General features: G+C 50.0%; 1 protein-coding gene across 1 annotated transcript in view; it reads right to left on the bottom strand.

The window, feature by feature from the left end:
* Positions 1-942: 942 nt before the first annotated feature.
* Positions 943-23,910, bottom strand: part of LOC135824762 (endothelin-converting enzyme homolog) — a 36,251-nt gene continuing 13,283 nt past the window's right edge. The window contains exons 11-13 of the mRNA XM_065337469.1: positions 19,697-19,803; positions 16,211-16,394; positions 943-2,550 (exon numbers count right to left, since the gene is read on the bottom strand). Of these exons, the coding sequence (XP_065193541.1) occupies positions 2,014-2,550; positions 16,211-16,394; positions 19,697-19,803 (828 nt within the window). The 3' untranslated portion in view covers positions 943-2,013. The remainder of the gene's footprint in view (positions 2,551-16,210; positions 16,395-19,696; positions 19,804-23,910) is intronic.

The following is a 23,910-nucleotide window of genomic DNA, read 5'->3' as shown; positions in this document are numbered from 1 at the left end:
GGCTGTCTAGATCGTGCCTCACTATTCTGACTGGTATCTGCTGTACATTAGCCAACTTTCGATTTTCAGTAGGTTTGGCAAGACACTGTAAAGAACTGTTGTATCACAGTATCTGGTGTGCTGGGGTCTGCGAGAGGGTGTTGTGTTGCGCAAGTGTATTCAGCATGTCGTTGCTATTCGATTTCGGGCCCCGAGCGTACTGTAAGCACGCAATGACAAGCCAGATCAAGAGTTCCGCGCTGTGTTAGCCAGAAAATGAGGACTCGGAAGAGGAGAGACAACTCGTTGCTTTCGCATGGCATGTGACTACCCAGCTGGCCGTATCGCCATATCACACGCGGTCTCATTCTCTAATTAAATGCGAAGTGCCAGAGAAAGAGAAAGAGAGAGAGAGAGAGAGAGAGAGAGAGAGAGAGAGAGAGAGAGAGAGGGAGGGAGGGAGGGAGGGAGGGAGGGAGGGAGAGAGAGAGAGAGAGAGAGAGAGAGAGAGAGAGAGAGAGAGAGAGAGAGAGAGAGAGAGAGAGAGAGAGAGAGAGAGAGAGAGAGAGAGAGAGAGAGAGAGGGAGAGAGAGAGAGAGAGAGAGAGAGAGAAAATCATGAACATGTACGCCGTATGTGATGTGTGGTGTGTGGATCCTGTGTATTCCATGCAGATGAAGATCTTTCTGAACCAGGAGTGGGCACGGGTCCCAAGCCGGGAGGGCCCAGTGCAGTGCTGGATTTTTACCCTGCTGTGAGCGAAACCCCAAAAAGTCAGCATTGCCACGACACTGGTCAGCAAGGAAACATTTTCAAGCGCTATTCACCACTTACATCCTCCCCCCCCCCCCCAAACCACCACCACCATACATGCACGCACCCCGCACCCCCCCCCCCCCCCCCCCCACACACACACACACATCTTGACATGTATACCTCAACATCAACAGCATCTGTCCAGAGAGGCGCATGGCACGCTTTCTAATAGGTCTTCTACAATACACATCAGCAGTTCCTTTGCAATGCATTATCACATAATTATTATCATTGTAGCGGCAATAACCACATGGAACTGCACTAAACTAAAAAAAGCAAAAGAATGCAAAGCATTGCAAGAGCATGTACCACATACATCACACCACTAGACTAGCATGATAGGTTTACATGAGTAGATATTCAAAAAACAAGGTTGCCACGGGCACGCACATAAAACACAGTTGCCATGGATGGATACATAAAAGCTCATGCCAAGGGCATGTGCCTAAAAGCATGGATACTGATAGATAAAGGCAAGGTTGTCATGGGCGAGTAGATAAAGGCAGGGCTGCTGTGGGCACGCACAAGAAAGCACGTGCCATGGACTGGCAGATAACGGCATGGTTGCTCTGGGCATGCATTTTAATAATACTGTATAGCAGGAAATTTTCGGACGGAAATATTTTCGGACAAAGCCAAATTTCGACCTTTCGTACTGATTCTATTTTCGTACAGTGCTGCATGCTAAACACACGTGTTTCCCTGCAGTACGCATGTATAGTGTACATAATTTCACATGAACAAATTTTAGCACGGAATTAATTTTAGTACAAAAGAGGCCGTGTACGAAATCGTACGAAAATAAATTCCGTCCGAAATTTTCCTGCTATACAGTAATTATTAAGATCAATCCCGGCAGGTTTTCTTTAAATGCCTATAGCTAGCCGGATGTAGCTGTACCTGAACAGGGATGACTCCAAGTCCTATGGTCGTACGACCTTTTCGAATGTCACCCCACTGCCACTCTACTGCCATCACTACACACCTAAGCATATGGAAGCTTGTGGCTTTCGTGAAACACACGCACACACACACACACACACACACACACACACACACACACACACACACACACACACACACACATTCACTCAGGATGCGTGGTGTAGGGAGGGCTAGAGACAAATGCGAACACACGGAGTTAAGACTTGTAAAACAAGACCTGCAATCACTCGCTCACTTGGCCGGTTACAGTGCTGAGTCGCTCACTCGGCGCTCTCACCACAGGGGACACTTGTTGGCGCGGTTCATTCTCGAGCCGGACCCGCACTTCCAGGCATCAACAAACGGCTGCGATGTGGAGAGAGTGCCGAGGACGCGGATCCTGTCCGGGGCGTGCTCGTCGTTGAGAAGCAACGCCTGCTCGTACTGCTTCAAGCTATTGGAGCAGTAGAACTGTGCGTAGGACAGGAAGAACAGCTGATCGTTGGTCATGTGCTGCAGGCCGGGTAGCGGAGCAGTCGTGTCCTGCTGAACCTGGCTCTGCGCACGGTATGTGTGAAACGCCACGCGCATCCCGCCGTGGTCCGCAATGTTCTCGCCCAGCGTCAGATTCCCGTCGACGCGTTGCCCGTCCGCCGTGTAATCGCTGTACTGCCGTGCGATGCACCGCGTGCGGTTGTTGAACGCCTTGCGCACGTTCTGCGGCCACCAGCTGCGCAGGTTACCGTCCTTGTCAAACTGGCTACCTGTGTTGTCGAAGCCGTGCATGAGCTCACGGCCGAGCACCGAACCCAGACTGCCATACTTGACCGCCTGTACATAGGCAACACACAGAGGCAAACCGCTGGAATGCTCTGTTACTGTATTAGGGTCGATGGGTTGTGTGTTCTGCCATGGGTACCACAGGGCTGCCACACTTGGAGGGAGAAAAATCTGTCGTGGTGGTCCGGGGGTGCAGGGGGCAGGGCCACCGCGGTGAATTTTTTTAGAAAAAAATGGCTTGCTGTTGTGGCCCCAGAATACATTTTTAACTGTCCAGCACACATACTACAACCATGTCAATTATGAATTAATTCCCGTAGCTATGCAGAAGACGTTACTTCAGTAACGTCTGGCGCTAGCCAGGGTCCACACAGCTTTAATTTGGTGTTTGTGTGTTTGTGTCACGCCCGGCGCTATCCCGTATCTGTCCCGTACCATACCGTACCATCAAACACAGCTGGCCACATACAGCTGGGCGCAATATTCAAATAGGGCTTTCGAACGCAAGATCATAACGTGAAGCAACTTGGTAGAATGAGTATGAATGCGAAGTGTATGGGAGAATGCATGTAGGGCGAAAGTGCGGGTCCTAATCCGAGGTTATGCTAAAAAAATAGGAGAATTGAAAAATTTATAACATCTCTATGCTTTTTTTGCCTGGGTCATCAAGGCGGTAGACGGTGTCGTATTACCCTCGACCGTACCTGTCCCGTACCTGTCCCGTACCGTACCGTGCTATCAAAGACGGCTGGCCACAATGCATATTCAAATAGGGCTTTCAAATGCAAGATCATAACGTGAAGCAACTTGGAAGAATTAGTTTGTGTGCGAAGTGTATCGGGGGATGCATGCACGGCGATAGTGCGGGTTCGAATCCCAGGTTATGTCTTTAAAAAAAAAAGGAAAAATTTATATGAATTTATAACATCCGTATGCTTTTTTTGTCTAGGTCATCAAGGCAAAAAAGCATAGCGTAGGGCCCTGAGCTTCCAAGCTCTCTCGTAGCCAACTGGACTAAAAGCGCTCAAAATAAAATAATCGGTTGTCCCTCTTGGGGAACAAAATCGGTCGCGGTTTGTCGGACAGGCGATCAAAAATATGACGATTTCCGAAAAATCGGAGCAAGTGGCAGCCCTGGTACCATCATACTACCATGGGTGCTAGCAGGATGTGCACTGGGCAAAGATGACCGGACAGGACATCTGACATTTTTCGATTTCACTGCACAGTGGTCACATGACATGGTGGACCCCACTGCACAGTGGTCACATGATATTGTGGACTTTACTGCACAGTGGTCACATGACATGGTGGACCCCACTGCACAGTGGTCACATGATATTGTGCACCTCACTGCAAAGTGGTCACATGACCTGGTCAACTTCGCTGCAAAATGATTACATGGTATGATTGACCACATTGAACAATGGCCACCAACTCATTGGACAACAAAAACAGTGCTTGTAGCAAGAGTGCAACTCTGTACATGGGGATCGGCGCGGCGGAATTCCAACACTACGTCAAAATGACGCACACGTTCGTTGCGCTTGTATTACTCCCTGGTTCCAAGCACCCCGGAATGCGGAGTTTTGTCCTCTGCGCCTCAGCGGCATGACGTAATTTTGGAATTCCGCCGTGCAGCGGGCCTACAGCAGCCTGACCCCAGTTGCACACTCTTGGGGTTATGGACTCTTGTTAGCAGTAAATTGCTGTAAACTCGTGGGTTTCCATGATGAGCTTCACAGAGATTCTAGATGTGTTTCGCAATTACGGTCTTTAATGGAAGTACGCCACGTGACGATGTTCCGCATTAATGTGTACCGCGCAGTATTCGGTCAGTGTAACGTGGACCCGTGTTCGATTTCACGCACGTTTTGTTAGTGTACTCACACATGCACACGTCTTCTTGTTTATCATACAACACTTGTGTGCATTGCCGGATATTTCTACTCATTTGTCCACCCAAGACCCTCTTTTTATAAAGGCAAAATAAAAGCAATGAATGGAATTGCAATACAAATGCGAACCTAGTAAAACGAAGGACATTGAACCCCAAACTAACCAAAAGCAATTCGGGATTGGAACTAGGCCCGACGCCGTCAGTGTGTAGTTCATACACACAGACGGCATCGCACACTCTACGGTCACTACTGTATTGACCGTACCACTATTTGCCCCGAGTGCCCCGTCAATCAATAAAATGCACTGATTTGGGCTCTAAATTTCAAAACATTTCGGCTCAGCCACCACTCCTCCACGAGTAAATTGTACTTCAGAGGGCTGCCCGTACCACACTAAAATACCTACCAACACCCCTGATGTACACAGTAGTATTAGGAGTACAGTTGAACATCGATTATCCGACCACCTCTGGGCAGACAACTGTCAGGCGGTGTTCAGATAAGGCAAATGTTCTGGATAAGAAAAAACTGTCACTCACACACTTTCAGTGGTTATTACTAGCCGCACGACCTTTTTACTTTTTACTTTTCAAAAGTTTCGTATTTTTTGAATGGCTCACTACATGCACAGTGCGTACTCTACGGCACGTGCGCCCAAAAAAACTGTTACGGATAATCGAATGGTCGGATAGTCGATGTGCGGATAATCGATGTTCAACTGTAGTAACAATACAAAAGTACACTCCGTACTCCGTTTGTCGCGCTTTGTAATTATTGCATGTTTCGTATCCCCTACGGAATGAATGTCCTATTGCACAAGGGTGAAGCGAAGCATGCAGTGGTCTAAACTTCAGCATTTGCCGCAGAGCAGTAAATAATCGGGAGATGAGCCGTCACTAATCATAATACAGGTCGTCCCTCGTTAATACATAATCTCTGGGACCTGACAAATGTTATGTATTAACGGGGTTTATGTATTAAACGAAAGTCTACATAACTTTATTGTGTACTGGAATTTTTCACTTTTTTCACCTTTTCTGAGCGTTTCTGGTTGCTGTGACTAAGGAGCAAGATATTCTTGATTCCCTCATTATAACATAAAAAATATGTTATAACGGAATTCACGGAAATCATGTTGAAAAGAGATTCAATGGTGAAATATATCTACTTCAGAAGTAAGTGCGTGTGCTGGATAAGAGGTTAGTAGTGTACACATGGTACAGGACAGCTGTTGTACGTGACATGTACATTGTATTTCATTACATTTACAGCTGTAATGCACAGCATGCATGAATGGTAGACAGCAACTCATGAATGCCGCAAAATGCAAAGTGATCTGAGTTCACAATAAGTATTTCAAAATTGGACTGACACATCAATAGTGGGAGGAGAGTTACATGTACATGTATGGTAGGTTAGCCAGAAAACTGTGGTGCAAAATAGAAACTAAAATTTGAGTGACAAAAAGCAGTCGTCACATCTCTTGCCATCTTCATCTTCTGACTGGCACATGTGGTGATACAGCTTTCCGCAAACTCGACAAGTACGGCACACCTTGTGGTCGGCCACATTGCAAATCTGGCACCGGACATATTCAGGTGCAGAGGCAACCAAAGATGGCTTATCAGCTGCATTACCCAAATATGAAGCAGCATTGGAAGCATCAGCCACAGGAGAAGGCTCAGCAGCAAGAGGTGATTTGAGGGTGGCGCCAGATGTGAGAGAGGAGGAAACACCAGCAAATTCCTGCAGCGGTGAAGTACCAGTAGACTGTGGGCCACCAGTGGACATAGTATGCACAGCCGAGCCATGGGGACGTGACGAAGCAGTGGGTGCTGGTGATTTTTCTGTGCGACTGGATGAACATGACTTGGCATCATCATCACTCTCCACAGAACTCTCCGACAGGATTCGAGATGCAGTGCGAGCATGGCAACTAGCGGTTCTAGGATGTAGGAGGCTGATTGGCATATCATCATCATCATCATCATCATCATGAGAAAAGCCTCTTTTACGGGCAAAGCAAATGTATATCATTACAATATGTAAAGTGAACAGGGGAAATCAACACAAAACCAACCGGAAAATGATGAAACACAAAAGCATTCAAGGAAGTAAATCAATACAAAAACAAGCAATGAACACAGAGTAATAAAAGGGGAAAAACCAAATGGCATTATATTAAGTTGAGGCCAAAGGCAGCACCCTACTCCGCCTGGCGGCACTGGGCCAGAAATGAGTTCGGCTGTCGCCTCTTGCCGTACGAACCGCGGCAACCGCGGAAGCAGGTGACTGCCCATCGCAGCAAGCAGAAAGACAAACGGGTGCGTAGTATGCCCATTACTAGTGGGTACTTCAGTTCAGTATGGCGCTCAACAAACAGGGAGGCCAATGATTTCAGGAATTGAGTAGTTTCTGGGCCACTAAAGCCGTACGTCGAGAACACAAGTGGCGTGAAGGAGCCGCGCTCCACGTTAACCACACGGCTGGCGTATTGATTTTTCTTGTTTCGCTCGTGAGACTTCAGCTGACTCAGGGCTTGTGATCGAGACAACACAGACGCTGCGGGATGAGTGATCCGCACATCAAAGTAAGCGTCCTGTTGCCACGACCAAAAGCCGCGAGCCCGCACATCCAGACGAGCTTCTGCGCATCGGTTGAGGGAACGACCACCAGGCAAATGCTCACTGCTGCAGGGCAATAGCCGGGGCTCCGTCTCTACGTCCACCACTCCAGCCTCCCTCAGTAGTCCAGCAACCAAGTCCCGCACCTCATTGTGACGGGCAATGGTATAGCCGCCAGTGGCACAGGTAAGTGCATGAGCGGGGCTGAGAGGCACACCACAAACACATGAATCGGGTAGCCCACTCAACCTTCGCCCATAGCGGATGCACAGGGCATCACGGAAGTCGGATTTCTTCAGGATGGTTCCATCTTGCCACCGCGGGGCAACAGTCAACCATGACGATACTCCCTTTTCGGACGCGATTTCAACAAGAAATTGTTGCTCCGAGCTCAAGTCCGCCTTAATGTCTTGTTGCCGGCTGCATAGGCTCCGCATTTTGCTTGTCCGAGTCGAGCGTGCCAGCTGGCGGGTGTCCCCAACAGCATCGCGGACGGGATCATGATTGGAGAGCCTCACTCGGTCGGCAACCTCCTGGGTTGTATCACCGGAGCCCTCTGACTGGGCAGTATCCGACAAATCGCTCCTTGCCATATCATCATCATCATCATCATCATCATCATCATCATCATCATCATCATCATCATTTGAACAGCCTCTTCTACGGGCAAGCAAAAACGCAATACATCAAAATTCAAATAGAATGAAAAAAGAGAGGAAAATGAACACAAAGTGCACTGGAACTCAATATAAAAAGGAACGCAAAGTGCAGTTGAACACAATGAGCATGGGGCATGGGGCCACCAATCGGAGAAGACCGGCTCATAATGGAAAATAAAAGAACAAACATAAGACACCCGTACGCATCAACGTGCTCTAAGGGTATGGCAGCTTGTTAAAAAGCTGTGGCGCGGGCGCTTGTATGATGCCCGCGAACCACGTATGCAGGTAATACACCAGCGCATCATCATCATCATCATGAGAAAAGCCTCTTTTACGGGCAAAGCAAATGTATATCATTACAATATGTAAAGTGAACAGGGGAAATCAACACAAAACCAACCGGAAAATGATGAAACACAAAAGCAGTCAAGGAAGTAAATCAATACAAAAACAAGCAATGAACACAGAGTAATAAAAGGGGAAAAACCAAATAGCATTATATTAAGTTGAGGCCAAAGGCAGCACCCTACTCCGCCTGGCGGCACTGGGCCAGAAATGAGTTCGGCTGTCGCCTCTTGCCGTACGAACCGCGGCAACCGCGGAAGCAGGTGACTGCCCATCGCAGCAAGCAGAAAGACAAACGGGTGCGTAGTATGCCCATTACTAGTGGGTACTTCAGTTCAGTATGGCGCTCAACAAACAGGGAGGCCAATGATTTCAGGAATTGAGTAGTTTCTGGGCCACTAAAGCCGTACGTCGAGAACACAAGTGGCGTGAAGGAGCCGCGCTCCACGTTAACCACACGGCTGGCGTATTGATTTTTCTTGTTTCGCTCGTGAGACTTCAGCTGACTCAGGGCTTGTGATCGAGACAACACAGACGCTGCGGGATGAGTGATCCGCACATCAAAGTAAGCGTCCTGTTGCCACGACCAAAAGCCGCGAGCCCGCACATCCAGACGAGCTTCTGCGCATCGGTTGAGGGAACGACCACCAGGCAAATGCTCACTGCTGCAGGGCAATAGCCGGGGCTCCGTCTCTACGTCCACCACTCCAGCCTCCCTCAGTAGTCCAGCAACCAAGTCCCGCACCTCATTGTGACGGGCAATGGTATAGCCGCCAGTGGCACAGGTAAGTGCATGAGCGGGGCTGAGAGGCACACCACAAACACATGAATCGGGTAGCCCACTCAACCTTCGCCCATAGCGGATGCACAGGGCATCACGGAAGTCGGATTTCTTCAGGATGGTTCCATCTTGCCACCGCGGGGCAACAGTCAACCATGACGATACTCCCTTTTCGGACGCGATTTCAACAAGAAATTGTTGCTCCGAGCTCAAGTCCGCCTTAATGTCTTGTTGCCGGCTGCATAGGCTCCGCATTTTGCTTGTCCGAGTCGAGCGTGCCAGCTGGCGGGTGTCCCCAACAGCATCGCGGACGGGATCATGATTGGAGAGCCTCACTCGGTCGGCAACCTCCTGGGTTGTATCACCGGAGCCCTCTGACTGGGCAGTATCTGACAAATCACTCCTTGCCATATCACCAGGCACGCTTGGAGGGTTCGCATATGTGCCAGTCAACAGTAGCTGAACAAGAGGCTTTGTGATGCTCAAGGATGCTGCGAGCTCTGCTGGTGCACTATCCTGCAACAGAGGGAGGGCCAAACCACCAAGACGCACTGGAAATGACATCAGCTCTCTCTCAGGGCTACCAGGACGAACGCCATCCCCCAGAAGGGCAGGTATCAGGCAATCATTGATCCTCTCATCAAGCTCGGCCAGTATCTCAGCCGAACAAGGTGAGCAACGCAAGTGGTATGTCCATGTGGATGACAGACCCTTCGTAAAAACGGTGTATGCGGCCTGAGGCTGAGTGACAGCCATCCCCGTCAGGGAATCCAGAACCTGCTTCCATTTATCCACCTTCCTGGCCATGAAGGCAGAGCAGAACTCCTCACTGCCAATCGCTCCGCCGAGGTGACGGTTGCCGCTGGTCTTGATGGTAACTCCAGTGGCGGAGAAGAGGCGCTGGGCCTCTTCCTCATGCTCCGGCTTGACCAGCAACACTGATTTCTGTGGGTTTGGAAAGTATCCATAGTCAGGGCCCAGTTGGCTTATGTCTCCCCAGTATGTGGACAATGAAGAAACGCGGCCACCTGCAGAATCGTCGTCCGCGTACCAAACCTGAGCCACAGATGGATTGGATTCCTGGAGGCGCCGAATCATCGGGACTGTAGCGATACCATACAGAGCCATGGCCAGCGGATCGCCCTGGCAAGTACCCTCCAGTGACTCAATCTCCCCGCCGCCGGAGACGAAGAGACGAATTGAAGAACTGTACGTGTTCTGGAACACCTTTGCCATAGCGGGGCATACATAGGGCACGTTATGGAGGGCCGCGTTTCTATTCAATGAATTGAACGCATTCGTAGCATCTACAAACAAGATGCCTTCCGTGTCCTCTCGTGCGAACAACTCCTGCATTGCATGAACCCCTGCCTCACAGGCAGACGGCACCCCAATGCACAATTGCATGGGAGCAGTAGCACGCAGTACATCGGACTCAAGCACCCGCATAACGGCACGACACACAAGCCGGCGGAACACTTCACCCACTGCAATCGGCCGCACACCTGGGTGTTTGTCCAATGGAATAAGTCTAGCGGCGGTAAATGCGGATAGGTGTTCCGGATCCAAGTCCTCCGAGCACAGGCATTGGGCAAAGCTGGCAAGAGCAGTACAGAGACCATCTGACGATTTGCGATAACAGGTTAGCATCCGGCACCACGCGTCAGAGTCCAGACCAGATGGGCCCGAGGACCCCTTCATCTGTCGGCCCAGACGTCGGATGAGCTCCGGTGTGATTTTCTGGAACACTATACTGTTGATTGGCTCCGGGTCGCCGGCGAGAAGTATCGAAACCGGGGGCTCGGCAGCAGGTGGATGTTTTTGCAACAGTGCCTCCTTCACGGTAGTTCCAGTTTCTTCGTCCACTACATCTGTCATACCCAGCACATCATTGGAAGAATCACTGGACAGGTAGCGAATGGCAGACTTAATTTTTCCCGAAAATACCAGGTTGCTGAATGTGATATCACTCTTCTCTCCTCCACCAGACGAGGTAGAGTACCGGGGCTTGAGACGATCCTGAAGGGACTCTCCTTCAGTAGTCAGATCATCTATTCGGCCAGATTTCCATAGAGTGAGTCGACGCCGCAAATGGTCGCTATAGTTTGACATCATCTTAGAATCATGCGGACGCTGGAGAAGCAGGTGGCAGGCAACACCGACGGCCTTCCATGCAACTGGTCGTAATGAGGAGCCATTGGTGAAACCCTTGATGAGCCCAGTGAGCACGTCAACAAAATCACCACCAGCCGAGCCCAATGGAACGTTGAATAAGTTTCTCCGCCAGGTCACCACCTTCTCATACGCTCGGGATATGTCGTTGTTGAGGGAGGTGTTCGAAGATAGGGAATCATCACTGCTCATAGTATTAACTCTGGCACCCGCAGGAGAGACCTGTGATGTAGAAGTCTGCCGAGCGACCGCGGCAGCCGGAGAAGCAGCAGCAGCAGGCTGGGCCGAGCCCTGCCCCACAGCAGCAGCTCCTGGCAACAGGGAGGGCGCAGGATCCACCCCGCTCCGCCCACCAATGCGATGAGCCGGCCGACCAACCGCGCCTCCGAAATCGCCGGCCGGTAATGACGAGGTGCCGGCATCACCGCTGTCTGCCGCTTGTCCAGAGGACTCAGGACCCGAAGCATCTAGGGTAGCCAGGAGCTCCACCTGAGAACCTGTGGGATGAATGTTGGGATGAATGTTGGATGTTGACGCTCCAGCCCGTGAGGTGCCAAGGCCATCACCTTGAATCTGAGAGGATGGATCAGTTATTACATCACTTGCAGGGGAAGAACCAGCGCGTGCATGGTCTGCGCATACCAAGTTCCTCGGAAGTGTCGAATTTATATGCAGTGAATCACTGTCACTGTCGCTAGCTTGCGATCTATCTCCAGCGCAATCAACCCCGCGAGGTGCAAACCCAACCGCAAGTGGCTGGCTGGCAGGGTGCGCGTTGACAGTTCGAGTGACATTGCTAGCACCAGAAGGCTGTGAGGCAGATAACGAATTGTTGCACGTGCTAGGTAGCGACCTTCCTGGGTAGCAATCAATACACTTCCTCCCATGCCGAACACAGCTGCATCTCACACACTTTCGACTTGATTGACACTGGCAGCACGGCATAAAGTATTCCAACGGCTGGAGGTGCGAGGCTGGCAGCCCCTGCAGGCCCACTGCTGGTAGGTGGCAATGATGTTGATGAACGATGCTCTGGCGAGATTGATCAGGCGATTGATCAGGCGGGTACTGTTCAAGACAATGGCGAGATGCTAACTCTGCTAACTCAAAAAGTGAACAGAAAATAGGAGAAAAAAGCAACAAAATCCAACACAACACAGGAAAACAGCAGCAGAGTAGCAGTCGCATCCAAGGCTTCTTCTCCAGCTTCTCCAGCCTCCCCAGTCCGCAAGCAAATCCAGCCACCTCCAGAGCTCCAGAATCACCAACCGACCTCCACCAGCGCAGCTCAGAAATCATCATCATCATCATCATCATCATCATCATCATCATCATCATCATCATCATCATCACTGGAAGATGAGCGGCAGTGGATGACAGTACTACGATGTTGGTCTTCCTTAGTGCGAATGGAGTCAAGAACTACGGGGAGATCATTTTCCGAGGACGAATCTGTAGAATCACCATCAGCAACTGCAGGACTTTCTGTCAAATCAGCTCTAACAACATTGCGGGCTGCATGCATTTGGGCCCTGCTTAGAGTGGCAGATAGACTCAGCTGCACATGACTGCGAGGCTTTGATGAAGGCTTGTCAGAATTGCCACCAACAAGCCTACTTGTAGCCGCTGTAGACCGAGGTGTGGCTGTCGGAAAAAAGCTTTTGATCGAGCTCTGTTTCGTCATCATAGCGCGTTTCACGAGAAACTCATTCAGGGCAGCTGTGTGAGCGAAGGTCTCTTGCGTGGAGTCAGGTACTGAATGGATGTACTCCACCAATGTCTGCAGGGCCACAGACGCTTCACTCCATGCGGGCTTGGGACGAATAGGTGTGGTGGGCTCCTCCTCATCGCTCTCCTCACAATCCGACTCTGACTGGTTCTCTCCATGCCCATGTAGGAGCTCTTCAGCGGTCGCAAACTTTTCAGTGAACACATTGTCGTCCACCGAAACAAAAGCACCGACATCACCTTCTATTTCGGGGACACCAAGGACGTTGGCAGCTTGATGCATTGCTGCTTCCAACTCCTCCATGACATCATCCTGCTGGCACTGCTCACTGGTTACTGCGACACCTGCGCAGAACGCAGCATGCCGAAAGCAATTCTTGATAGTGTTTTCGGTGACTGCATTCCAGGCTGCACTGAATAAGAGGATGGCCTCCTTGATGTTGATCTTGAGTAGATCATCAAGATCTTGTTCAGCATCAAATGCTGCAACGATCTGGTGAAGCAGCTTGCGGCGATAAATGCACTTCACAGACCGTATTATGCCCTGATCCAGTGGCTGCGTCCGTGATGTGGAGTTTGGCGGCAGATACTGAATCCGGACATTACTCAAGTTCGCGTTGGCGGTTGCCTTAGCATGGCTAGAGCAGTTGTCCATGAAGAGGATGACGTTGCGCTTCTCATTTGCCATCTTGGTGTCGAATGAAATGAGCCACTCTGACATAATGTCAGACGTCATCCAAGCGTTCTTGGAATGCCTGTACGTGACTGGCAGCGACTCCGTATTGCGGAAACAACGGGGTTTCCGGTAATGGCCAATTACCAACGGCTGCAGCTTCTCACTTCCATCCATGTTGCAGCCAAGGAGGACACTAACTCTGTCCTTCTTCTTCTTTCCGCCTTGGCAGCGCTCTCCACGCAGAGTCAACGTCTTGTGCGGAAGAACCCGGTAAAACAAAGCGGTTTCATCAATGTTAAACACATTCTTGGGCTCGAATCCCTCCACAAGGGTTGGTAGGACGTCCTTTTGCCACTGATCAATGGTGACATCCTCCATAGCGTCCTTTCCATCGCCTGCCTTAGTCTTGGTGGTGCATTGATGGCGCACCTTGAACCTGTTGATAAAACCGTGGCTAGCGTTGAAATCGTCATCTGACAACCCCAGCCCTGATGCCAGCTTCTTCGCTTCAATGGACAGAATCTCATCCGTTACAGTGATGTTCGCAGCACGTGCTCAAACCAGCCAGTCATACAGCAATTCATCAAGCTGTGGCCATTTCGACGTTCTGATCCTCTTCGTCTTGCTACTCCGATCACCACTCTCCCATGCTTCCATCAACTCCTTCTTCTTCTTCAAAACTGCGTAGATCGTTTGCGCTGGTCGCGACCATGATCTTGCAATGTCACTGGCCTACATGTGCATGCACGTGAAAATTGTAAGAAGCAAACAAAAGGGAAAACATTTAATACTCTTCCCGGACCAATTGACATGACGACCTAACATGAAGACGCAACACAGAACAACAACTGGTGACCCTCGCCAGTAACGACGAAACATGACGACATTCCTTGACGACGCGAAATGACATCGCAGTTCACAGGTAAATTATCATTATTGCAAAGAGCAACACAGGGGGCCATGAGAATAGGGGCGGTGAAAAAAGAATACAAATCAAAAGGAAGTGGCCCTGTAAAATAATTGAAGGCTTAGTGCCCTAGACAATGGAAAATGCCTCGCTAGAAACACACCTTATCTCCTTTCTTCGCTTGTTGGATGATCTTCACCTTCTCCTCCAGCGACAGCGGTTTGCGGGTGACCTTCAATGACATGGTGATCAGCGGTGACTCCGCCGGTGAGACTCGACAGGCAACTTCGATTGTGCTGAACCTGACAAACACTTGTCTTGCTTTCCGATTCTTGCCAACAAAAGACGAAAGTGGATGTCACCACAGGATGTCCAAAACACTTGATGTGACATGCAAACGCTCGCTTCATTGCGCCGCCAGCGCCGACCAGGGAGTGCTAACAGCCGTCTTAGTACTCCTTGGTGCCGCTTTGGGCTTAGCGGTTTGCAGTTGAGTCTTCGGATGCACATAGTCGTACATAGGGAGAGCTGCACTGCACGACTTTCAAGTGCAAAACTGGAAGCGGGCCAGCGAAAGCGACCCATCGCGTGAGCATGACGTCCGATCTGGACAGTGCGTGGGTTACTCAGTGCAGTGATGATCGACATTCATTATGAACATGATTCATGTCAGGAACTAGGGACCTCCGGAGGGAGGGAGTCGTAAAACACAACTCCCTGATTCATGCCTACTGTACGACTGTACGAGAGAGCTGGCCGGATCGGGACGACTCACGATCACACCAGCCCGTTTTGGTCTACAACTCCCTGGATCGGAGTCAGAACAAGTGACTCCCATACGTGCTCATGCACAGTCACGTCAGTTGACGCCACTCATCAGCCTATCTACAGGAAGTAGATGTACGAGTAGACTACTAAAACCAGGCTTTTTGGACTCGCTGGTCTACATGCACGCCATGCGCGTGCGCACGCGCAAGGCATGCACCATGCATGTACGCCCGGCCGCGCCTGCATGCAGGCCTGAGCATTCACTCCAGAAAAAATAGAGCTTCGTCGGTTTGTGCTGTGCGTTGTGATTTTTGGGTCCACAAGAAGAAACTGGAACATGATGTGCCTCCTCTGAGAGGCCAGCAGACCAAAAAATTATGTACTATCGAGGTATGTGGCATGCGGGAACAGAGGAATTGTTATGTACTAACGGGGTTTATGTACTAACGGATTATGTACTAACCGACAAAATTTGTATGGAAGTGACCACGTTTCGTCCGGGACTTGAGATTTCTTATGTACTAACGGGGTTTATGTATTAACCGGACTCGTATTAACGGGGGACGACCTGTACCGTAAAATTCCGTTAATAAGCTCCGGGCGTATACTTTGCAGAGCGTCAAAAACTGGGCGTATATTTGGGCATGGGCTTATTTTAGGGCATGGGTGTTATTTCGGATGCAATCTGCAGAAGATCAATCTATCAGCAACCCACTAGTTTCAGTGAACCACCATTCACACTGAGCGCGGTACAGGTACATCAAACCACAGCTGGAAATTTGGTCGTAAACACGAATGTAGCGATAAATTACAGATTTGATAGGTAAACCACTTGCTATGGTAAGTACAAGGCACAACACTCAACAGGCACCGGCATGGCTACAGTTTGTACGCAAACGCACGCTCGCGCGCTGGTCATTTTGAGTCCACTTTACGCCATGGGCTTATTTCGGGCATGGGCGCTAAAACAGACTTGAAGTGTACACAGCCTAAAACTGGGCTTCTTATCTGACATGGGCGTTATTTAGGGTGGGCTTTAATATTTACGGAATTTTACGGTAGCGAGGATCCCTGGTGCTGTCGGTCGATTGTTTGTTCAGACTTTTCCCATTTCAGTTCCTCAACTTATGAACAATGAATGACCTACCAGTGGCGAATCTTTCAGGTAGACTGGCGACTGCAGAATACCTGCAGGTACCTGCATGATATTCAGTGCTGGCAAATAGGCTGCGTTGGCCGTGTCCGTTGACAGGAACCAAGTGTCTCTCCTGACTGGCTTGTGGAGCCGATCCATGACTAGTGTGCGCTGATTTGCGCCGATCGACAGGTAGCTGGCAAAAGCGGGCAAGCACATAGCAAGCAGACAAACAAACATACACACGTGTTCTTTCTTATTGGGCAGGGGCAAAATTGAGAATTAAAAAACAGGCTTCAAACACTGATGAAACAAATCCAGGTGAAACCTAACACAAGAAGTCCAGCCGTGGATCCAGGGGTGAACCCGGGGTGGATCCAGGGGTGGACCCGGGGGTTGGACCCGGGGTGGATCCAGGGGTGGACCCGGGATGGATCCAGGGGTGGACCGGAGGGGGGTGGATCCAGGGGTGGACCGGGGGAGGGTGGATCCAGGGGTGGATCCAGGAACCAAAGCGCTCGGTTCCATTCTCTACCATCCAGATCACATGTACAGTACAACCTGCAACTAACGACCACCTCTTGGGGCCGGTAAAAGCGGTCTTTAGTGGCAGGTGGTCCTTAGTTGGAGGTTTGCAGTGCACAACCATAATTATGTGAATGTGAGACCGTCCGTGCCTGGCGACATGGTCTGTAGTACATGTACCAGGCTGGTTGCTAGTCACAGTGGTCTTTAGTTACAGGTTTTACTGTAGTACCAGGCTGGTCGCTAGTCACGGTGGTCTTTAGTTACAGGTTTTACTGTAGTACCAGGCTGGTTGCTAGTCACGGTGGTCTTTAGTTACAGGTTTTACTGTAGTACCAGGCTGGTTGCTAGTCACGGTGGTCTTTAGTTACAGGTTTTACTGTAGTACCAGGCTGGTCGCTAGTCACGGTGGTCTTTAGTTACAGGTTTTACTGTAGTACCAGGCTGGTTGCTAGTCACGGTGGTCTTTAGTTACAGGTTTTACTGTAGTACCAGGCTGGTCGCTAGTCACGGTGGTCTTTAGTTACAGGTTTTATTGTAGTACCAGGCTGGTTGCTAGTCACGGTGGTCTTTAGTTACAGCTTTACTGTAGTACCAGGCTGGTTGCTAGTGACGGTGGTCTTTAGTTAACCCTTTGCCGGTATAACTCAATGTATGTAAGGGGTGATCCGGTAAATATGCACCGACACGACCAGTCAAAACTCGAAAATTATAGGAGATAGGTATGGGTAAACCATATATTTTTGGAAACTACAAGGACATACGCTTCAAATAAGCCCACACATGAGCTTGTCATAGCAAAGTAGAAAGCAGGATTGATCACTGAAATATGTGAAAAGTGTGAATGCGCAATTGTCACATAATAAAACGTATAGACAGCCACACAACCAGTCACAACTACAAGGACATACGCTTCTGATAAGCCCACACATGAGCTGGCAATAGCAAATACAAATCAGAGTAGATCATTGAAATATACGCAAAAGTGGGAATGTACACTTGCCACATAGCAAAACGGTATAGAGTTTACTGTGGGACGGCATGATGCTCTCCAAAGCAGTTCCTCTCTGTTGTAAAACAGAGAGGCAGAGGGCTGGCAAGTCTGTTTGTGCAGGTACAAAGCAGTTCCTCTCTGTTGTAAAATAGAGAGGCAGAGGGCTGCCAAGTCTGTTTGTGCAGGTATCGCAGTGCACGTCTGTCTTCTGCTCCTTGTCATGTCGTTGGTAATAGCACACTTGGCAGTTATGCTTCTTGTCTAATCGCACAGGTAGATGCTGACGTTACTGTGCCTTTGCCTGTGGAGCTGGGCCACTGCGGCGTGCCACAGGCACAGGATCACCCTCCTCAATTTCACCCAGCTGACGATGCAGGTTGAGCCGAAAGTCACAATGGCAGTGCTGCCAAATAATTTTCGCCCAAAATCGGACACCCTTCACCGCCACATGGTGCGAATTTTTCTCCTCGGCAATTTTTTACAGAGAATTCAAAATATCGCCGAAAACACCATGAAAATTCGCTTCGTTGCCATGGTAACCCCAGAGTTGTCATGAATTTTGTAATGATGAGTGTGGTCGCACACTGACTCTGTACAGACTGTCAGTGTACATGCCATCCAGCCTGATCCAGGCATGTTACTTTGCACTTCCACAGCCAAGCGCTACCCTTTTTAGAAGCAAATGTACAGTGATTTGTGCCTTCAGTTGCGCTGAAAAGTGAAAGTACAGAACTTCTGCATAGGAAAGTAATGATCTCCGACATTTTGGCTGCTTTTCGGACGTTTCCCTTTTCGGACCAGTTTTCGGAAGAGCCTTCAAAAATCGGACACTGTCCGAAAAATCGGACGGTTTGGCAGCACTGCAATGGGAGTACCCAGCTGATCGCTTGAACTCCTCCTTGTCTGGGTTCTGCTTCCGGTACTCTTGGAACAGGAGGAATGCATTGATAGTGGCTACATCTATAAAATCTAGGAATCATGTTTTTCAGTATCTCTTTGTTTTTCGCAATACTCGATACGATGATGCATATTGGTCAAACACATCTACTCCACCCATGTAATCGTTATAATCTCCGACGGACTTGGGACGCTTCACATGATCAGGTGGTGAATCAGCTGATTGCGCGTGCGAGGCAGCACTTGAGTTGCCGTCGGAGCTCTGCTCGCTTTCGACTTCTTTGCCGACTTCTTCTTCTTCCGCATCCGTCTCGCCACGCAGGGCCCGATCTAGGTCACTCTCCTCGTCAAAAGACATGCCTAGATCGCCAGGAGAGTCAGGGTCACTGCTGGTACCTCCGCTCTCATCAGAATCGGTCCTGAAAACAGCATCAAGCGCCTCACTTGCACTGAACCTGCGAGCCATGGCGGAGGACGTTCTTCTCAAACTTCTCAAACTTCTAGGCGCTCGTTCCAAATTTTTTTGTATGTGAACCATAGGCTTCCAGTACATCGATGGAAAGCCGGGAGTGCCAGCTATGCGGAGGACACCATTTTAGATCTCCCCTAGCAACAATCCCATTCAAAATCAGCCCGCGAACGTACCGATACTATAGTATCGGTACGCTTATGGTAGACCGGTAAAGGGCTAAACGCTGCTGTCAAACCAGCCAGGGCGTCCCCTGGTGCCGAAAGGAGGAGTACTACTGAGACCCTGGGGCCATCTCGAAAATGGCCTTGCCGGGCTGAAGAGAGGGTTCCCAGGACGGAGTTTTCATCGTTGGCAACGGCATCGGTAACGGAACGTCCGCACTCCGTACCAACGCCGATGGGTCCCAACTTCTTTGTTCTCTGCCTGGCCCGATCGTTACAGATGCCGCCCAAGAGATCGTCCGCACCACCAGACCATCTACAGGAACTCTATCACTAAAACTCAACTGTGTGTGTTCTGTGTGCGTGCTTCAAAAGACAAGGGAGTTCTTTACTGCTGAGTCTGGTGAAATTGCTAGTGTCTTCAAAACTTAAATTTTTCTCCACCTTACTTGCAAAGGAAGCAGTCGGTGATGTTGTAGTCTTGGTATGTCATGTCCAGCCAAGTGTTGTTGACAATGTCCTTGGAGTATCCAATCAGAGGAATGAGATAATCAGCCTGGACGTGTCGAAGTGCCAAAGGACAAGAAATACGACCGGAAACACAAACACGCAAACATGGAGACAGACAGAAAGACAAACAGACAAGCAGACACACACACGTATACACTTGTGTGTGCACATACGCACAGACACAGACGCAGACACACACACAACACACACACACACACCAACACACATACACATACACTTGTACTTGAACTTATTCTTGTAAACTGCAAGAAGAAGAAACCAGTCATGTGATTCTCAGCGTGAGAGGAAGAGAGACTCAACAGGAATCTTGGAAAGATGACGTGTCATTGGATGACGTGTCATTGGTCATTGAGCTGCCCAATGTCAATAACCGACACCCCTGCCCCCCCCCCCCCCCCACACGCACACACAAACTCTGGGCGGACTTAGAAAAGTGTTGTTTTTTCATGGCTGAGCGTAGGGAAAGAGTGTAAAAAACGTATTTTTCACTCAGCATTTTTCTGTCGTGCACTGCTGCTCTTCCACTGCGCAACTCTCTCCCACCTGCCATCGTGGTCTTGTATTCCTCATGTAGCGTGGAGTTTTTTGACGTCCAGAGTTTTCGATATCTAATTATGCCAATATCTACTCGCAGCCAAGGAACCGTGGCTCCTGTAGCTCATCCTGAGCCTGCCAGGACCGCCAGACGACGCCCAGCTGCCACCTCCACCACCTCGCCTGCCCCACCAACACCAAACTCGGCAGGTGAGGAGATGCCGTCGTGGTTTGCCTCCGCATTTACCAACCTTTCGTCACAAATCAAGGGAGCGCAGGAGGAGGCCACGGCGGCTCGCGCTGAGGTAGCCAAACTCAAAGCAGCGCAGTCTCTAACAAGCCGGCTAAACCAGGCCCCAAAGCCGAAATTCAAATTACCAGGGCTGCAGGCCCAGTTCGCCACCAACGAAACCGTGTTACAAAAGGTGGATCCCGCCATAGTGCTCCCGGACTCAGCACCCGAGGCCAAGGAGCTCCTGACGCAGGGTAAGCACGAGATCTGCAAAAAGGCAGAAAGAACTGAAAATAGCCGATTTGTTTGACTTAGAGACTGTGAGAGCCTATGAGGAGGGCAGCGTGGGTGACAGCCTCGCTGACGACAAGAGGATCGCGGAGGCAGCCTCCACTGCTCGTCGACTCAGGCAACTGCAGCCCAGGGAGCATTTCCAACCTGAGACTGAGAGGCCATACCCAAGCAGAAATTTTCGTGCCCCAGTTTGGGCGACAACTCTCAATTTGAGCGGAGGCCATCGGGCCACGGACCGTTTGTAATAGGTGTATTAATGCTACGACCTGTACATACTCACTATTCGTATTTCCCGCTCGTTCCCCTTGGCAATGAGACTCACATATAGAAGAGCGCATGCTCCAGTGGGTCTCCAGTTCTGTTCTGTTCTAGTCTAGTCTTGAGTGGTCGTTGTCCTGTTCTCCTTCTGTCTACACTCTTGTCGAATACTTCTATAATCCAATCATATAAAACCCCTGTGTTCCGATGTGAGGGGACTTCGGGGAGCAGCTAACACTGGTGGCAGCGGAAAACGTCCACCACTACATCGCTGGCGGAGTGTGTGCGCCTTCGGAGATCACCTACTATGAAGAACCACGAAGGCCCACGCAAGTGAACTACCATTATCCTCATCCACTCTCTTCGTCGATATTTTCCTTTCTGCATTGTGTTTCTTTCTGCTCGTCGTTTTCTTGTTGCACGCATTGTTTACAGTCCATAGGTCACGCATTGGCGCCAACCTGTCTGGCCAAACATTTTTTCCGAACATTTTCTGTGTCCGTGTTTTGTGCATGATTGCATACTGACTGCTGCTGTCTGTTGTTAGGATAACTGCTAGCTGGGTAGTAGAGTCTACCTGCCAACGGTGGCCGAACCCCTGGAAGCGGCCCGCGTTGCTGGAACTGCCAACAGTTGGGTCACGTCAGCAGGCATTGCCCCCAGTTCGGCCGAGGCAGTAGTCGCCAACCACACTAGACTCAGCAACCACAACCCACTGCCGGAGCTCGTCCACGAATGGACGGAGCATGAGTGCCCGGACCCGCTGGAGTCTGACGAGATAAGTGCTTGTGACAATAACGTTCATGGGCGGTTATTACACTGCATTGCATTTAGGGAAAATATTGCTGCCTCAGATTTTGTTTTACGTATTATTCGTTATGGTTATTTTTTGTGTTTAGTCTCCCCCCACCCCAGTTCCGGGCATGAAACCTAAAATCTTCTAAATGATCATTCCAGTTTTATGTCTGACCAAATCCGTATGCTGTTACGTTCGGGGGCAGTCGAGATGGTGGAGGAAAACGCTATCCATATAATTAGCCCGTTGGGTGTGGTTCCCAAGGGCAACGGAAAGTTGTGGCTGATTATAGACCTCCGGTTCCTCAATAAGCATTTGGCAGACCCCCATTTTAGTGTTGAGGACCTGAAACTCATCCCGGACCTTTTCGAACCGGGTTGTTTCCTGTTCACTTCTGCTGCTGCATCGACTGCTACGCATTGCTAAGTCTGGCATACGAGCCATCTTCCAACTCCCCAGAAGGACCCCCACTGCTCCCCTATTTGCCAGACTATCAATGCCTCAGCTCCACCAGCTGTACGTGCAACGTCTGCTTCTCTTCGTCTTCCGCTGCCTTCATGGCAGAGCCAGCTCACTGTTCCAATCCTACTACTCCCTCATTGCCACGGATGTGGACAGAAGTTGTGTCACGCGTGGTCAGGTCAGCCAGCTGCTCAGAGTGCCGTTCCTACCTGGTCCCTCAAGCCGTAGCTCAATCGCCTTCGTTGGCAGTACCACATGGAACTCTCTCCCTGCTGATACTCGCGCTTGCGACGTACGCCACACGTTTCAAGCATTGCTGTCTGGCCATGATCTTATCTCCCTCCTCAACTAGCTCTCCGATGTTGTGCCTACTATGTCTTCTTCACAGACTCTGCCTGAACAAATGCTCATCAATTATGTTCTTGTCCTCTATCCTAGTCCAAATTCTGCCTTGCCCATGCATGACTCTCATGAAATGCCCGTACTAAATAGTCTATAGAACAATAATATTGGATATCATACTTCTCTCATCAACTATGATAATACCCATTTCATACCCCTCCCCCTTCATTTAATTAATACCTACTGTTTTCTTTCCTTTCATTTCATCTTCTTTTCCGTTCCTTTCTTCTTCATACAAATTTTAAACATTTTCATCATATTGTGAGAGCCGTGGGCCAATAGCCCCGGTGAGAAGGCAGTCTTGCCTGTTCATATGGTGAAGTAAAATAAAGAAACAACAACAACAACAACAACAACTTTTGATCTGAAGGATGGCTACCATCACATCTCGATTGCCCCAGAACATAGGAAGTTCCTAGGTTTTCAATGGCAGTTCCGGGGTCAGGCCCGTTTTTTTGTGTTTGCCGCAATTCCGTTTGGCCTTAAGCCCTCCCCATTTGTGTTTACAAAAGTGCTGCGGCCTTTGGTCACCCATTGGCGTAACCAAGGCATACCTATTTTCCTGTATCTGGATGACGGAACTGGAGCCGCAAACACCGCAGAGGGGACGCAGCGGGTCGCCCAACTTGTGAAGTCAGATTTGGAAAAATGCGGTCTTGTCATCAACAAGCAAAAGAGTAATTTTCAACCCCGGCAGGTGGCCTCGGTCTTGGGTCATGTCCTGGACACGGCCAACAATAGCATTCATGTCACCCCAAACCGCGTATCCAAGTTTAAACTGCTGCTAGCTGAGATTATGTCTTACCCCACTGTGGTCCCTGCGCGCTTGCTTGCCAAACTAACGGGGTCGCTCAGCTCTATGCGGCTTGCTCTGGGCTGCGTGGTGCGCTTACAGACAAGAAGCTTGCACGCATGTCTGGGCCCAACCCTAGAAGAAGGCTGGGAGATAGCTATCCCACTTGAGCATGCCGCTAAGGCTGAATTAATGGCAATCTGAATGTGATCATTTTCACGGGAGGCCCATCTGGCCTGCCGGGCCCCGCACGCTGCAATTGGTATTCACGGATGCTAGTGACTCCGGGTGGGGTGGTTTCAGCCTGATTAACGGGGTTGAAATTGCATGGGGCGAGTGGCCCTAGACCATGTCAGCCGCA

This window comes from Sycon ciliatum, chromosome 9, assembly GCF_964019385.1.
Source record: "Sycon ciliatum chromosome 9, ocSycCili1.1, whole genome shotgun sequence".
Classification (NCBI taxonomy): domain Eukaryota; kingdom Metazoa; phylum Porifera; class Calcarea; order Leucosolenida; family Sycettidae; genus Sycon; species Sycon ciliatum.
This window is presented reverse-complemented; position numbering and strand designations above follow the sequence as displayed.